The sequence below is a fragment of the Xiphophorus maculatus genome, chromosome 19 (genome assembly GCF_002775205.1).
Source record: "Xiphophorus maculatus strain JP 163 A chromosome 19, X_maculatus-5.0-male, whole genome shotgun sequence".
NCBI classification, from domain to species: Eukaryota; Metazoa; Chordata; class Actinopteri; order Cyprinodontiformes; family Poeciliidae; genus Xiphophorus; species Xiphophorus maculatus.
In genome coordinates this window covers 7,630,709-7,649,411 of record NC_036461.1, presented here as the reverse complement: position 1 = coordinate 7,649,411, position 18,703 = coordinate 7,630,709, and the positions used below count along the sequence as shown (strand labels likewise).

Here is an 18,703-nt window from a genome sequence, read left to right as displayed (position 1 = left end):
GAGAATTTGTCTGAATTTTAATTTGAACAGCAGCTCATGCCTGGAAGACATCTGAAACACAGAGAGGAATTACTAAGATAAACGCGCAATTAAGACCAATGGTAGTTATAGAAACAAAATATGTTTCAACTTTATATTTTGGTCTCAATCTCTCAACCAACAGTCTAAAGTAGTAATTTATTAGTGACAAAATTCTGCTCAAAATTAGACCTTTAAAGCAGATTAATCTGATGGGCCATTTCGTTGTTACCATCACACAAGGCTTCCTGAAGTTAAATATTTCTTACCTAAAGTTTATATAGTTATTTCAAATAGTAATATTCTATAAACACTCATACTCCACCTTGATGCAGAGGTCTTTTGAAGTGACATGACTTACAGTGCCCACCATGTTTGTGCTGACTTATATCATCTGTTGTATAAAAATGAGTCAGTACTCCCATCATCACATCAGACAGACCTCCAGTCTTCTAAATCTGACCAGGTCATCCATGATCGGTCTGGTGTGACAACAGGGCTTCATTTGTTGTGGTCTACTGCTTCTCATCATCCTGCAGCGCTTTCTGCTAACCCTGCCAACTCTGGCCTGTGTACAGTATTCCTTTTCTATGACTTTGATTTCCCTAAACTCAACATTTTACTACCTATGCCTTATAGTACATGAGAAATATATATATATATATATATATATATATATATATATATATATATATATATATATATATATATATATATATATATATATATTTACACAAGACCGTCCATTAGCAAGGTAAAAGTATCTGAACTAAAAGAGGTAGTCTTCTACTCAAATCAACCCCAATCATCAGACTTTATCTTAAAAGTGTTGTCATACGGTGTGGGCATACTGATGCAGGTTCTGGTATTGCACAAAAGTGATAATAACAAACATTTATTAATTTGTATTTTTTATCACAGTTTTATTCAAATACATAATATACAAAACTCTGTCTTGTTTATATTGACAGAAAACTGACTTGTCTTAAGATGTTCACTTTAGTTTGGAAAATGTTTACTGTAATTTTTTTTGTTCAGCTAAAAAAATTAGCTGAACTAAATTTGTTCAGCTAATTTATTTAGCTGAACTAATACATTTTTAGAATTATTTACTTGCTATTTTCAGATAGATCAGACTCAATAACTTATGCAGTTGTCCTTGTATCTGTCAGACCTATTTTGATTTTAAACAATCACTTATTCGAGGACTGGTATAGAAAATGGCAGAATAATCTAACACGCGTAACACAAATTCTTAACAGAAAATTTGGGATTTATATACTTTTCAACTGCTACAAAGACGAACAGGAAACATTTCTGCATATCTTCATTATTGAAATTGCTGCAAGTTTTCCACTTTTCAAAACATTTATAACCAGCAACCTTAAACAATGACAGTTTACTCAGAGTAGTACATTCTTTAAATTCTTAGTTTTTTTCATAAGACCTTCCGACTACTTGCTGCATATGTGTGTACAAACACAGGCAAAAAAAGACATAAATACTCTATAAAAGGCATATAACATTTTGTAAAAATAAAATATTAAAAGCGTGAATAGACTGCTCTTGCTTGCATCCTTTATACTGAAAACTTGCTGTAGAACCATTGTGCAAAACCAAGGAGGGATTATCTAACTTGAGAGTATTTTGTCTCGTCCTCCATCCTCTTTATGAGTAGTAATAAATTGAAATGACTATTTTGGTCTAAAATAGTTGTGAGCAGAGATTGATTACGTGGGGAAAAGTGAGACCTGCACAATGAATGCATCTATCTGTAACATTCTATTCTGGTTAAAGATATGATGAGCAATGGGAGGGTTGATAATTGTGGACATCAGAGTAACAATGCTGGTCAGAAAAGGGTTATGGTTATGCATAAAAAGGTTATACATTATGTCTACATTTCGTCAAAATAATAGCTGCCAGAATGTTAGCATTTTGCATAGTGTATCACTTTGGTACATCTCCACACTACTCCATTCATCTATATTCACTTCCTCATTTTTCAGTAAATGAAACACCCACTATAAATCCCCACTTTGTAGATTAATTCGAGCTGGAGTCTTTGCCATCTCTATAGTTGCCCTGAGTCGAATTTGTGTTATGAATGGATGCCAGCTGCAAGGTCATCACACTTTTATGGTGTTCTCAGCTGCTTTGTACTTGCTTGGGTATAGAAATGAGTAAAACCATCACAAACTACAAGCTGGAATGCACTCGAAAAGGACAGGCGGTAACAAGATAGAAATGTTTCCTTTAAGTTACTGGAACCTTTAAATCTCTTGACTAATGCTCTATGATGTGCCTAGGTAAATGAACCCTTCCTGAAGTAAGTCAGTAACAGCAGCACGACTAGTTATAAAAGAGCACTTCCACACTGCCTACTATATCACATTTTGTCGCCAACACAGCAGTGTTACAATTTCCCCTACTTTAAAGTATCAATTTGGATGTCACAATCAAAATTGTTATCTGGGATACCTCCAAACATCCTGAGGTCCAAATTTGGGAAGTAACATTCCCAGATTTGTTACTTCTTTGCAAAAAAGTTGAACTGAGGCTTGAACATTCAGCCAACTCTCTGAAATGGTAGGCAGCAGGATTAATATCTTCAACATTTCAGAGACTGATTCGCTGCTTTGCCGCATGCTATAACAAACTCTTACTGGAAACTACCTGAAAAAAATCCCTCATTTCTAACTGTGCATCCACATAATCTTCAGTCTCTGGGTATTTCTCATGTTTCAAGTAGTAAAATGTATTTTTAACATTTGTAAAACTGTGTTTTACTGAAGATCAGTTATCCCACATTACCCGAACAACAGGCACCCCACCAATCTAGCTCAGTCAGCCTCATTAAAGCTGTTATTTATCTCTTAACAATAACTAATCTAAATTCTCTCAGGGCTGCTTAGGTTGCCTGCTTCCTGTCACCTATCACCACCTCGCAGGAGGCAGCCAGGCAGTCAGACGACGGAACGAGAGAGAGCCAGACATAAATCTGGAGCAGGAACAGGTTCCAACATGGAGACTGTAAATCAAGGTAGGGAAAAGCAGGCCATTATTGTACGAGGGTCAATGGTGCAGCCACTCTGAAGCGGTGCTGAGTCATGCATCATGTTCCAAGGCAGTGGAAAGAAGGTAGTTGTTTAGAGGGACAAACTACTGAGAGAAAAGATGTGGAGCAATAGACGTAGGAGGGAAGATCCTACAGTAAAAGATGTGTGGAGTATTGTATTCTGTAGGAAAAAAGAAAATAAAAGACAATCATAGGTGAAAATGGAAGTGCTATGTAGCTAAAGGGAAATAAAAACTAAATCTTATTTTTTATTCAATTAAATTTTCATTAATAACATTTGGTCAGCTCTGGAAACCTACAGCTGAATATTCATGTTTTCCAGAAGCACCTGAGGATTTTAATCACACTTCGTGCATTTGCATGTACTGCCCTCCCACTGCATTTCAGAGTGAAGGAGCCCTTTTACTCCGCCATAATGAGCCGTCATACTACGCTTATCAAATGTCAGGTAAAACCAGATGCTGTTCCACACGAGGCTATGAAGGTTATGTATTTAAATGTTCAGATTCATATAATAATCAGGCTGTTTTGTATTGTCCTTATTCTTCTGTTGTTTTCTGGAGTTCTGAGACTTCCAGACATTGAGTCAGAGAAAAATTTACATTATCAAACAATTATTAAGGTGTATTTTTAAAAGTAAAATAATGAAATACAAGAAGACGTAAATTATAAAAAAAATAGTCCTTCTTTCAAGATATTTGAGAAATACAAGACAATCAAAATGCCCAGCATTTTCAATAGTAATATATAAAACTATCAATTGTGACAGCTTGCATAAGAGTAAGTTAACTCAGCCATCCTTAATGATGGTTTGATTTTATCCTTCTACAATCTAAAGATTTCTATAAATGCAGAACAACCCAACAGCATCCAGTAACTAATTTGACCTTACAGTAAAGACACCCCGCTGTCTATGCACAGATAATCTCCATGAACTCGAACTCAGACTCCACAGGCCCTGTTACCACGCTAAATGTTAATTACAGAACAATTAAGGAATGAATGGGTATGTTTTTTTAATTTTTTTGACAGTTTATAAGAGAAAGCCTATAATCTCTAAAACATCATGTGGCAGCACAGCTTGCAACGTTGCATCTAAATGAAGGCTTCTGGAATAATGCCCTTTGAACAGATACCAAATTAGAGATGTCTGGCCTTAAACCACAGCAACATGTATGGAGAAAACCAAACAGCACATAAGCACAAATGCCTCATACCAACCATCATAAAAAGTAATGGAGAGCTCATTACTTGGTTTGCAACCACAGGAGCTGAGCAGTCAAAGAGTAAAGCACAAACTCCTCTAAATACCAAAGTATTCCAAAGTCAAATCAGGTATAAACTGTCCAACCAGTAAAGCTTGGCTCAAATTAAGTCATCAAACAATCATCCAAAATGGATTGGCTGGAATAAACATCACAATGTTGCCATGGCCTTGACAAAGTACAAACCTAAACATTAGGAAAATGTTGCGATGAGACCTTCACAAAGCTATCAGATAAGAAGTAAGATGGAGCAACCAGATCATGGGATGTACTTTAATTTTTCACAAATTTTTACATTTTTGCCTCACATAAGTGAGTATGTGTGTTTTTGTGGGCATGTGGTTCAGCTAAAATCAATTTTAAAGCTAGTGAGGCAAGATATTTTTTCTGAGATTTTGATACACTAGAATCAAAAAAAGGGGCATGATTTCTTTTGCTTGAGGCTCCTGTCAACTTAGTGTTGATCAATGTAAAAATATGCCTCTCCTTGTGTTATACACATTGAAATACATCAAATTAAGAATATCTGACAAACACGTTTCCCCACAGGGACAGTAAACTGCTACACATTTAATCAGTTGACAAATGTAACAGGAAAAACCCCACCAAGATGGATTAATAAACATATAATAATTTTTGAATTCCAGATTTGCTACCAATTTGTCTAGATGCTGAGGATTTGGAAACCACCCAAATGGGTTTAAATTTCTAATTTACATTAGGAGAAAGACTTCTCAATGAGAGACAAAGAAGGAAAAAAACAGTAGAATAAATATATTCAAACAAATCACACCTGATCTGAATTAATTATAGAGAAACTTTCCCATCTAAGTAGTATTGATTATCTTATAAGGCAGTAGATTATTGCGTCTCCTCAGCAGCTGGATTTGGAAACTTGAAGAATGTGTATTGATTGTGAATAATTAAGTCCATGGTTGGAGTTTTATTTTTACAGCGGATTAAAAAAAAATGCCTGAATCTGTTTAATGTGGTGCCTGATTACAATTTTACTGAATATTCTCAGCACCCAACTCATCCAGCGACAGGAAGTTTCAAAGTAAGGCAGATGAAAGTCTCTGGTATTTGGCCAGCAGGGAGGGGAAATGAGTAAAAGGCTTTGCTTTTAATAGAAATCAATTTTAGCTTGCCAGCTGCAGTGCAGAGCAAGTGAAACACGCAGAAATCTCTGCACAAAGGGATGTGATATAAAAACACCTGCCATCTCGTGATTGGGTGAAGAAAAACGGCTCAGGAGGTTTCATTCTCTCCAGAGGCGCCCTTATCACTGCCTGCAGGACCGATGCCATTAACCTGGGCCTCCCTGGTTAACTGTGCTTTGATTAGCTTTCTGATTTTACAGCACAGCTGATACAATGATACTGGGTAGAAGAGCAGAAACAGTCTACACAGAAAAAAAAAAAACCCTAGTGATTGAAAAAAGTTTAACTTTAAAGACTTGTGTGCCAACAAGCCTACACCCTTGAACTGATATAAGGAACGTTTATATAAAGCTATAATTAAAATAGGTCTCTTTGGTTCTTCAGAACAAAAAGCAACAAATTATCACTGTTGATCTTACTTTTTTCACCTTTTGTTGTCACCACCAGAACAGTGCAAATTCATTACTTATGAGAACTGCAGACTCAATGCCACTTTCATAATTTTACTGTTTTACCAGTTTTATATTGGTTTATTCTTACAACACCATTTAAATCCATTGAGTTCTGGTGCAAAGGTTTTGAGATAAAAGGCCTCTTTGTTATAGTATTACAAGAAACATTGACAAACCTGAGGGTAAAATCAATAACTTACAATAAAAGTTATATGTTTTATTTAAAAAAAAGGTTTGCTAACTATTTATAGCTTATTATGTTTACTAAAAGCAGTTTTAAGGTCTGATTAATTAATTGGCCAAAATGAATCGAAGGGGAGTGTGTTTCACAACTGGAGCTATGAGATGATACAGCAAAAAAAAAAGAGAGAAAAAGCTGGAGTCTTCTCTTACCTTCATTACAGAAGCGGCCCTTGTATTTCGTCTGGGAGCAGTCGCAGACCGATTCTCCGTCTATCACCATGCACGTTCCACCGTTCTCACATGGGTTGACAGTGCACCAACCTTCTGACTCCAGGGGCACCTTAAGGCTTCCCAGGAACAGGGGCTGTGAGCTGCCAAACTTGAGGTCTGTAATTGTTCCCCTGAAGGGTTGCATGGTTCGCACCGTAGGCAGTGTAAGTGCACCGTTGCGGATATCCTGAGGTACTCCACCCAGGAACAGGTCACTGACTATTTTCATGAACTGACGCTGAGGTTTTACCTCATCGGCTTTGGCCTGGCCGTCCAGCACCAGTACTGTGCGCAGGTTATACCTGCTCAGCGTGGCGGCATGCCAGCTGCCGTCGTCCACCCGCCTGTCGGAAACAACCGTGGTCTCAGCGCAGTCAATGCTGAAGCGCAGCTGCAGTCGACCCTCCACCACCCCCAGCTGCAGAAAGTCACAGTATCCTCCATCATCGAAGTACAGCAGCAGTGACTCTGAGGCCTCTGTCTTGAGCTGAAAGCTGAGGTCACCGCGGGTGCTGGCGTCCCAGCGGAGGTAGCGTGCCCACTGGCCTGGAGTACCTAAAAATTCCAATCCCAAACAAGAGCTCAGGAATAACTGCAGTGTGATAGAAAAGCCTACAAGATCCATAGCTGCAAAGAGTCAATCCAAGAAAATGTCCAACAGGGATTCAATGGGATGGAAAACTTCTAGCTGAATTTCTGGAATCCACTTTTATCCACAATAGGTGTTGAGATATATACATATAGATATTTCTTATAAAAAATATGCTTTTAAAGGGAACAAAGAGATAGAAGGATAACAGTCGTTGGCGTTAACAGTCTTAAGAGTAAGAAATTGTCCAGACGCTGCAAGGCAGTGATCATGCAGAGGAATCCTTTTCTGATTTTTATGCTTTTTTAATCTTCAGAGCATTATTTCTGGTGTAAGGTCTGATCCAATATTCTTCTCTGGTTCTCAGGGAAAGTGGAATTTCCTCCATGTTTTTAGATGTGAAGTGGAGGTATGAGAGGATCCAGGGTTTCATTACTGTTAGAAGAAAAAAGAACAATGGACAATCAGCAAACCATCATCAACATTTCATTTAATTAATATTTTCAACATTTACCCCAAAGAAATCTCCTTAAGGCTTCTAATTATAAATATTTCTGCCTGGCCTCTTCCTTAAACAGGTCAGACCACTCAAATAGTTGAAAGTCTTATTTCATCTTTTTTCGTTACAATTTCTTCCCACAATCTTTCCAGTCTTGGAAAGTGTTTCAGAATCTCTAAGAGCAAGATTTAAATCCATCGTCCAATATCTAAGATTGCAGGAGGCAGTAGGTACAGGAGGGAAATCCAGATATTGCAAGGCACAGTTAGTGACACTCTACAGCTTCAGTTGGGAAATCCAGAGGTGTTCCCAGGCCAGAAGGGATATATAAATATAAAAATAGTCATTCCACCGGTTTCTAGGTTAGTGAAAGAAAGATCTGGTTCAGTTCTTTCTTCACTACGACAGTGCCCAGTCCCATCTCTTAACAAAATCCTACTATAACTTGAGAACAAGACATCAAATTCAACTCCAACTCAACTCCTCCAACTGATGCAGGTTGTGACTGTGACACAAAAGGTGCGATTCAGCACGTTCTCATTGAGAACAACAATAATAAAAAAACACAAAAATAGTTACATTTGCATTTCTCTGAAAATACCTATGTATATGTGCAGTCATTTAAGAAATTCAAACTAAAGAGACCCCTTCAGTTCCAGCTTTGCAAGAATTGTTCAGAACTGAAATACACACAATTGAATACAATAAGAACAAAATTGAAACTGTAACTATGTAAAAAAAAACAAGAGTCTATCAAAATACCAGCTTAGTCAGGTAATCCCCAATGTTTTATGACTTCTTTCAACTGAATGGTGCGCCTACTGTAAAGTGTTGCTGAGCTATGGAGCTCAAATGTTGTCACTCCTAAAAAAATTACATTAATATCTACAAGATTTTAACTTGTTTTGAACCTACCAGGCATTTATTTCATGACCAAACAAGTTCCATGTCAAGTTGAAGCCAGAACTCATTTTAAAAACCACTAACCTCATTTTGTATAAAGTAGAGCAAATGAGCAGAGGAAAAGCTTTTAAACCTGCTGCAACAAACATAAAAAGGGACTATGATGCTTTACTCATCTAGTGAAAAATGATTTGATGTCATCACTTGTGCCTGTGAAAGAGCCGCATTCTTCCTCCTCCAGAGGTTGTTTGGAGTTATCGGTCATCTGCTGGGTAAATTAGTCTCATTATTCTCATGGCACAGAATGATTATGACTCAGCCAGGCATACTGCCTTTATCTGATGACCAGACTGCAGAGAAAGCTTTCTGCCGAATCCAGCTGAATAATAGGATTTGCAGGAAAAACACAACTACATTCTGAAGCCGAACGGCATAAATGCTGCTTTACATATTTCAGTATAAGTGCTAGAGATGATTAAGGTAAAACAATTTTAAGTTACATATATTTTATTTTCTGAAATATTCATTATTATTATTATTTTCCTTTTGTAAAACCAAACTCATGCAAATCATAATATTATAAGTAGGGATGCTCCAATCAGGTTTTTTGCTGCCGGTTCCGATACCGATCATCCATAAGGCCGAACTCTGGTGATCACTGATCACTCCTGTCCCTGGAATGGCTGTTAATTTTTGGCGTTAGGTATAAATGATACTGTTATCTGGCAAAATGGAAAAATTATCTGGCAATAAATTCACCCAATTTAGACATAATAGACATATTTTAATACATATCTAAAATCTTTTTTTTTTTAAGCTACATGCCGCTTTAAGCTGCTGTTCGGTGTGAGAGTTCATTGTCTGGTGGAGGTTGCGCGGCGCTACGTCTGTGAAATATTACTACCAGTAGCGCATAGCGGCGGTCCAAGAGCGAGAGCGGAACCAGCGTATTACACCGCGAGCTCGAAGGCTTGAATTATTTTTCGGATAATCGGTTTAGCTTTCTGACCGGGATGCTAATCCAGGTGAGTGTTGCTAGTTGTGCGCTGCTTTACCTGCTATCTGGTCGCTCCGGATGTCCTTGTCAAGTGCTTCTCTTGATGTGTTGATGCATTTTGTCGTGCTTCTCCCCCGACGTAATTTTCCGCGCAAACGTCCCCATTCACTCTCAGAGCGTTATAGTTCCACACGACAGTATTTGTTGCCGCTTGCGCAGTGTGAAGGACAGAGGAAATCAGCTGCACCCGCAGGCTGCGAAATTAAATGTGATCGATTTTGGTGATCGGCAACAAAAGACAATGATCGGCGACCACCGATCATACACTTTTTCACGGAAATCGGCCGATTATGATTGGTGGCCGATCGATCGGCACACCTCTAATTATAAGGTAATGTTTTACATTTTTATACTGGCCTTAAAGATACAGATGAGGTAGAAGCCATCTTGGTTTGACATTTCAGACCAGAATCATTGAACTACTAAGGATTACAGTTTTTTTCTTAAAAATGTTGCAATAAGACAAAGAAAAAAAATTCATGTTTGGAAAATGTTGGCATATGTAACACAAGCATCCTCGGCATCTATAATACAGATTTGGGTTGTTTCATGTTAGATGTTGTGTTTTATAACCTATGTGCACAGTGTATGTAGGATTTCTAAAATTAAATTGATGTGTCCTCTCTGTACAGCCATTTGGTAATATTTTCATAGAAGCCAGGCTTTTCATCCGACAATATTTTTATTTTTATGTCTCAGGGTAATATCAAAGTTGCCCTTTTATCCCAAAAAATAAAGTCAAGATTTTGCAGGAAACGAATAATGTTGTCTAGGGAAAAATGCTTTATTTTGGGCTCAACAAATGGCTAATATTTTAAATATGCAGTTTTGTTTTCCATCCAGCTTTATCTAATTATTGCAAGACGACAACACATATATTCTCATACTGAGTTAATATTCTTGTTATTCAGGGAAAACAGCACCCAGAATGTCTATATCGGGAAAGCTGTCCATATCTGAGCTGATCTAAACTTTATTTTTCTCTAGGTTTTGCATCTCCTAAAATAAGTTAACAGGTTGCTTTTTAATCAATCCAACTAATTAAAAAAGCAGGTGAAGCCTACTTTTTTGTCAAACCACTCAGGAGTCCTTTAGATGAACAGGGAAAGCCATGCCGGTCCAGAAAAACCTGAATTGCTAAAAACTGAGAAGAAACTGCAGATTAAGCTGATGCTGATGATAACCCACTAACCGGGTTAGTCTTCACAGGATCTTATTTATAGGGAAGTAAACACACGAGGGACGACCAGCTGACGTTCTGTCTCAGAAACCTGCTCAGCAGAGGAGACAATTCAGTTTCCTGTTTCAGAATTTCAGAGCTGAGACTTTAAGACGTGACAAAAGAGTCTCAGTGGAGGAAAACTTTCAGTGAGCAGAATGGGGTGTCGCAAAACCTAAGGATGAAGTTTGGTATCTGAGCACAGTGTGTTACAGATGTATGCTTTCTTCAAACTTGAATGTTAATGGTTGTATTTCAAACAGAAGGATTGGAGAAAGAAAAATGACAGATATGTTGCTTCTGAACCCATCAAATGACACGATCAATAAAACTCCATCCTGCTTGGTTATTTTTTATAAACTCTGGATGTGTCTGTCTCTGTCAAGGTGAAGACACAAATGAGCCGAAATGTGAACTTCGGTTTGTACTGCTCCTTCTGTCATCTGACCATATGTGATCATGAGATATGGATCATGAAAGATAGAGATCCTGGACAGAAGCAGCTGAAAGAGCTTCCTCAGTAAGGTGGCCATGCGCTGCCTTAAATATAAAGTAAGAAGCTTGGAGTGGAGCTGCTGCTAAATCATGTTGTGGTTCAGGCATCTGAAGCGATTCTTCCATGAAATCTATCTTTGGAGGTAATTCAGTCACATCCCAGCAGGAGGAGACCTTGTGGCAGACCAAGAACTCTCTGGATGGACTTCTAACCCGAGGAAACACAGCAAGTCTGCTGCTTGAGTGCTGCTGTTCTGCTACAACACATCTGATGGAAATTAGCAGGCTCATTCAGAAACAGTTGAAACTACAAGCTATTTCAACAATGTAATTCAGACTCGGTGGAGCATAAATAGATTTCCAATATGACCGTTGAGAAGGGGGAAAGTCCAAAACAGCTCCAGGATGGCCCCGGAGAATGAGGATGTGTTGGTTTCCCTCCTGAACTGGTTCCCACCAGAATAAAATAGACTCTGTTAAGACTGATTACTGCACATTGATGGTTTGAATGCAGCACAGAGACTTTCTGATCTGATAGAAATGCTTAACGTTACAAGCGGGACGCTAGAAATAAAATGAGTCCAACATGGGATCAAAACTAGGATGCTGCAGCTGGGAACAACAATACAGAGCATTAGATAACAACTGACAGTACTGACTGCACAAGGATTCTTGAGTTCTGGATCCAGGAAATCAAAAGAGAAACACACCAATCTGCAGACATATTTTAGAATATCCGAGGAGCTCTGCATAAGGCTCAGCAGAACCAGAAGGGGCTCAAACAACTGCAGCAATTAGTCTATTCTCCAAATCAGCCAGCTCTGAGGAATAATGCTCCCTTGCTATTTTTCATCTTTAGGTTGTAGCAGTTAAAAAGCTTTTCACCATGTAGTTCTGCTGATCAGAGAGTCATTACTGCCACTTACCTGAGAAACACTGTGTGCAGGTGAGAAGTTACTGCTGGTCACTGAGCACAGCAGTGCAAGGCGGCTTTCTTTCTAATTTGTCTTTGTAACAACCCGTACTGCTCAGACAGCAGACGGCTGTAATGGCCATGTTAGACAGGTTCAAGTTGGTGAACATGGTTTCACTTTAACACAGATAACGCTGAGAGCTTCTCAGTTTAATCCACAGAGCACATTGCTGAAACAGAGCAACCCAAAACTGTCAGCAGGCGGTCAGAGACGTTCATTTTTGTCTCTATGCATTCACAGGGGAAAAATGCTTATCACAAGCAGTCATTGGGCAAGAGCTTGAGTAAAACCTGGACAGGTTGCTATGGAAACATACTAGAACAAACAACAATGTGCACACACACTCATACCTAAGGATAGTTTAGAGAGCCCAACGATCAATCATATTTTTGGCCTGTGGGAGGAACGCAGACTTAAGTCCCAGAACTCAAACCCAGGACATAGTTAGTGCAGCCTAGACATGAATTATGGCTTTTTATTCAATAATAAATAGAGAAAAAAAACATTTCTGACTCTTACTTCTGTAGATATTTATCAATCTGTTGTGTAATTTATGACTTCTTCAGGTTAATTCTTTTCAGGCACAAAACATTTCAGCTGGAGCCACAGGATTTTGACCTATAACATACAAACCACAGTTTAATATCTTCTGATATTGCCACCCTGAATCAGAGCTAAACTGGATCTGTTTGTCTGTAAAAGTGCTCTGATTGTGTACAATTTAAATGGAAACCAAAACAATATAAGGTTGCAGTTGGGCTGAAATTAAGCCTAGGCGCAAATTCAAACTGGAAGACTCTCTAGTCCCACCTGCATCATCCAATTGGCGCGTCCCGCTCATCGCCGCCGACCTATCAACGCTGGACCAAGCCACGTCACGGCCAATCACCGACCAAGCCCCAGTTGATAAGGGCCTCCATCCATGGCTCAACCATCCTCCACCCCTGCTCCACCTCCACTCTCCCAGGCACACATCATCCACCAACCTCCACCACCAGTGTCGGGCCCTGGGGGATGACATTCCTAACCAACATCGGGAATGCTCATCCGAGCTTATTGCAATTCACAGCTCGATGTCCTCAGCCGGGGCCCGAGCGCCAAAGAACTTTAATTTATGTATGTCAATAAACCCTTTTAATCGCTGTCATTCTTCATCTGAGTCTATCCAGACTGAATTTTTAGATGAGTGCAGTTTGTGCAACTATCTTTCCAATTTTAGTTGGTTTAATGTTTTGGGGAAAAAAAGAAAAGAACTACATGGTAAAAAATCTCCAAACTATTAAAAAAATGTGATTAAAGCTAATTAACCTTGGCATTTAGTCTGAAGTAACACATTTTCACTGGTGAATGTGTATGAGAGAGAAAGTTGAATGTATTGAGCCAGACCAGAAATATTTCAGTTTAAGTGACTATTGTGGAATGTTAACTTCTTTCCCTATGGAAAATACTCATTCCTCATGTTTACAGGTGGGAATTGTTTTTTTTTTTTTTGTTTTTTTTTTTGGTACACTTTTAACAGAAAAGATAATACATTAATGTTTCATTGCTTTTTAACTGAAAAATAAAATGTCTAAGATTTTTGATAAAACTGTCTTTACATAACCAACAACTGACTGGTATTGAACATTTTTTTATTTAGTGTGCATTTAAAACAATGGCCAATAAAATGTAGTTGAAAAACGCAACTTAAAAAGTTTTTAGGTGGAAACTGAAGACTATCACAGAAACGAAACACGTCATTATGCTGAACCTGACCCCTGTCCTCTGCAGTTAATGAACACAATCTGGTGAGACCTAAACGTTCTCAGTTGTTGGATTCACAGTTTGTTTCAACAGGAAGAATCCAACACCCAAATATCATCTGAATGAAGAGGCACTAAAACTTGACGAGGTCAGAGTGTGTTGGACAGGTTTTACTATCACAGTTGTCTGGGTTAGTTTTAACTCTCAAAGATTAAACTTTTCACAGTTTTCTTTCTCAGCTTTCTCAGACAAGGATTGTATTAATACTTTTCTGGATTATCTAATATTTTAAAAACGTTATGAATAGAGATATATTTGTATCTTTTATGATACAGACAGTAGATGTTTTGAAAAACTTCTACTGTATTTCAAAATGTCCTAATGTGTTTTGTTAAATGCTCCTTTTAGATTTTGACCAAACTGAAATTTGTAGGTGTACTTTTGTTACTGGAACATTAATCCAACACTCAGAGGAGTTTTCTCTTCTCCCAAAAAGTTCTGAATCTATGCCACCCCCTTGTTCTACGATTTCCTTTATACAGAGGCTCTGAACCCTCGGCTATTAAGAAACGATTGCTTCCTGGAGGTGTGGACTCTGTTGACAACAGAAATTCCTTTGAACAATTTAATTTGATGCAGAATCAAATTTTAGCTTAATCAAAAAACTCAGATGTAAAAAAATAGCTGACGCTTAAAACATTTGGAAGTTGCAGATTATTTCTGAAAAGGGAAAGCAGGGAAAAGCAGGGAGGGAAAATGAAAATACAAAATCTCAGTGAAAATGGTGCAGAATTTTTTTTTTTCTTTATTTGCAATCAAGTTTTTCCAGGCCAATACTGATTTCTGGATTTCCTTTGGGTTCTGATCTGCCATTTTTGATTTTGAGATACGGAGTTGTTGTATTTTTTTTTCACATTTCTTTGGCCCCTGATAGTTAATTAATTATCTAATTTTATTAAACTCAAAGAAGTGCATTAATGGACATGGCAGACACAAATGGTGGATTCAATTTTAAATCTTTAAAATCAATAGAAATCACTTCACTTTTCAAGCTTTATTTTTAAAAGGGAAGCTTTCTTAAAATGTATTTATCGAGATTTTCAGTCAGATTTGAAAACAAGATTATTACCCACTTATTTTTGTATCATGCAATATTGTTTAATCCTAAATGACAATCAAATGTGACTATTTTTATGGTTTTGTATCCAAAATTAAGAACAGCTTTGTTTAATATAAAGCCATACCAACTGTGAGATTGTAATTTTTCTTTTCTTATTGTCGTTTGTAATTCAAAATGCATTTGCAAGACCCACCTGTCTTTGCAGCAGATCACCACGCCACCCTGCAGACACGCGCACACACGCTACGCACTCATGCACATGCAGTGTAAACTCATGTTTACCAAAGCAGACATCATTTTCAGATGGTCTCATTGTGTCGTGTTGCAGTCCGGCGAGCGTCAGAGGTTAAAAGGCTAAACGGCATGGATCATTGTTCTCTCTGAAAGGCTTCTTTTGACGGGGCCCGCAGGGACGAGTCCACATCCACTCAGTGACAAAAGGCTGCAGCACTCTGGATCCTATTAACAGCCTGACGGGTGTGTGCGTGTGTGTGTACATATTTGTGCGCGCGTGTGGCTCGGTGTGTGTGTGTGTGTGTGTGTGTGTGTGTGTGTGTGTGTGTGTGTGTGTGTGTGTGTGTGTGTGTGTGTGCGTGTGTGTGTGTGTGTGAATGCAAATAAAAGCACCGGCAGGCCTCTTGTGCTTTAATAGGAGCCACTTGGTGGTATTTTACGGCCGTGATCAAACACTGCAGCGGTGACAAAATGTCCTCCACAGTGATAAGATCTCGGAGAGAACACGCAGCAGTTTGTCATCTCACAATGACGAGGCGTGAGGAGCTCAAATCTCACTGCCGTGGAGTCGATTTTCTGCACCATCATCTGGGCAGGACATGAGGAGGGGGAGGACGAGGAGGAGGAGGGACAAAACAGAAAGGGAGGGATGCTCCACCTCATCCACTCCCACTCTTCCTCACACCTCAGACACACACCTTCGGCATCCGGCCTCCATTTTAGGCTCACATCTGTCTGTTTGTTCTCGAGGAGGTGGCCTGCATATTTACCATCCTCCACAGTGATGCACTGGATCATTTAGTCCAAACGAAAACCTACATATTGATCCTCTGCATGAGAAGTTGGAACACAATCTGAAATAAGCCTTTGAATTTTTTTCCTGTAGAAAAAAACCTGCATTAAATGTAAAAAATGAAATCTGCAAAGTGTTGCTTTTTCTTAGTGTCTGAGATTTCTAACTGTTTATCCCCAAATAAATCATGAAAACTAATAACTCAATTAAAAAACCTGAATGTATGAAAATCTTTAAGGACAAATGGTTGAATTTACATTGGGTAAGTGGTGGGAGCTGTGGAGAGGAGTGGGTTTGGTCTGAATGTATGCTACAGAGTGCATATTTAGACATTAGAGGTTGTCATACATTACTCATACTTAGATCCACCCACCTCACCCCATCCTTGAATGTATAAGTTTTGAGCCTCAAACTGCAGCCAATAATCTATTTAGAACAAGAACACTGGATTTGAGTAAACACAAATTAATGCATCTTGTCAGCAAAGTTTCTGAATTAAGATTAAAGTGAATCTCACCAGAAGTTAATATAATGTTAATGTGCCTAAGGTTCAAGAGGGTTGGAACAATCGTCTCAGAGCAAGGAGGAGTTGAGGTGTTTTTCCAAGCAGAACATCTAACAAGAATACAACAAAATGCAAGAATATGATAGCAAATATCTGCTTATATTTATACTCAGGCATTTACAGGTTGGATCTTTTCATTTGATTTAAATCAGAGCTCTTATCTGAATTTTCTTAACAAATTTGAACTTGTGTAATGTCAGATAACTGGTTTAATTCGATTTCGATGATTTTATGTTCAGGGATTATGTTAGATTATTAGAAATAAAAATGGAGACAAAACAAAAAAAGAAAACTAAACAAGATGGTCTAGAGATTGGAGTTATTGGTTTGTGTTCATGTCAAATCTGATTTTTGTTTCTCTTGTTCAGTTAATAAATGAAAAACTCCAGTATTTTTAGTCATTAAACCAATCAGGCAATAACATTTGTTTTGATGATCGGGGTTTAGTAAACATTAGATCATGGTTAGTAAACGTTAAATCATGGTTAGAAACACATGCTTTCATGTTTCATTTTTAATTTAAATCATTTTCTGCTGGAGACAAAATGCTCAAAATTGAATAAAAAATAAATAAAAAAAATCTCTACAACTACTTCCACATTCTTGCAAAACAAAAAAATCTGACTCTGTTAAGATTCCTGCTTATTGAATAATTTCCTCATATACGTTTAGTGAAAGATATATGATTTCACCTTTATTTTTGTGTGGTTTTAGAGCTTGTTCAAATATTCTTTTCATTGGGCTTGATATCTGCTTAAATATCTGCTCTATTAGTAAAACATTTCAGTGAATAAACAAAACCCAAAGCAGAGAGTTGAATCCACTTTCTAAGTTTAAGACAAATCAAATAAAGGTAAAGGCCACATGGTTTGATTCATATATTTTGGGATAACATTGTTGTTCTTGTTTTTTCTATTGACCTTCAAACTAGTAGAATTTGGTCCTTTATTGTGTTTTTTGTTGTGTTAGAAAAAAAATCTGAATCGGACAAAATTAGAATTGGGAGATGTGATTTAAAACAGAAATCAATATCAGCCAGTGCAAGGTATGACCAGTGCATCTCTAGAAATATGCTTTTTATTTCATTTATCTGCAAAACAAAATGAACATAGATACGATTCACTTTCATTTTTATCTTTATCTTCCAAAATCCATTTTTTAAAACATATTTTTTTGTTATTTGGTTTTGTATTACTATGTCTGTGCTAATGTCTTTAAATTAGAGTGAATCTAAAGGAACTTATCTCCTGACTGGACCAAGAACATGTCATTGCACACATTTAAAAAGATTTTTAGTTTTTCATTGGCCTCTTTGTTACATAATGTGTAATTTTTATGTGTATGTCATGTTTTAGTGCTTTTTTCCCCTTGTGTCTCATTTTAACTTGGACATGAATGTATTTGATCATTTTATATTTGAACAGTTTTGTTCTAATTAAATATTGAATTTCTGATATATATTTTTTTCAGCTTAGCAGAATGATGGTATCACATTAATTTTTTTTCAAAGAAGCGTCTCTCAAATTGGGGGTCTAGGTTAGGGGGTCTGTTTTGGTGGAAGTTTATGTCTAGAGGACTATAATGGGGACATTCTCCTGAAAATATAATTTGGTAAATGTCCAGTAAATTGCTGGGATGGATATGATTTGATAGAATAATTCAACACATTCTCACTCCATAAGAATTTTAAAATAGCTCAGTTTACTGAACCCCCTTGTTACCTCCTTCCCAAAAATACAATATCAGTCTGGACGCAAAATCAAATACTGATTAAATACATCCAACAAAATAGAAAATTATATAATTTGTGTTTTAATGCGTCGTTTGTGTAGATTCCTGTAATGGTGGGTGAAAAAAAAATCAGCTGTTCGTTTAAAGAAAGAACAAAACTAAAAAGGTCCTAATTACAGACATGCAAATGTGGAGGGGGAGGGAGCGCGTGGATGTGTGGGGGTGTGCATGTGTGTGTATGATTGCGATGCAGCGTGGGCACCGTGCTGTTCACCAGCTCCTCGGCAGGCAGGACACACCTTCTCCGGGCTGCAGCACCCTTCATGGCATTACATCATCACAGACGCCTCGAAC

At 37.8% G+C, this 18,703-nt stretch overlaps 1 protein-coding gene across 1 annotated transcript in view; it reads right to left on the bottom strand.

Moving 5' to 3' along the window:
- The window catches only part of nrxn3 (neurexin 3), a 121,363-nt gene that overhangs the window by 99,889 nt on the left and 2,771 nt on the right, over positions 1-18,703 (bottom strand). The window contains 1 exon segment of the mRNA XM_023352245.1: positions 6,368-7,451. Coding sequence (XP_023208013.1) covers positions 6,368-7,052 — 685 coding nt within the window. The 5' untranslated portion in view covers positions 7,053-7,451.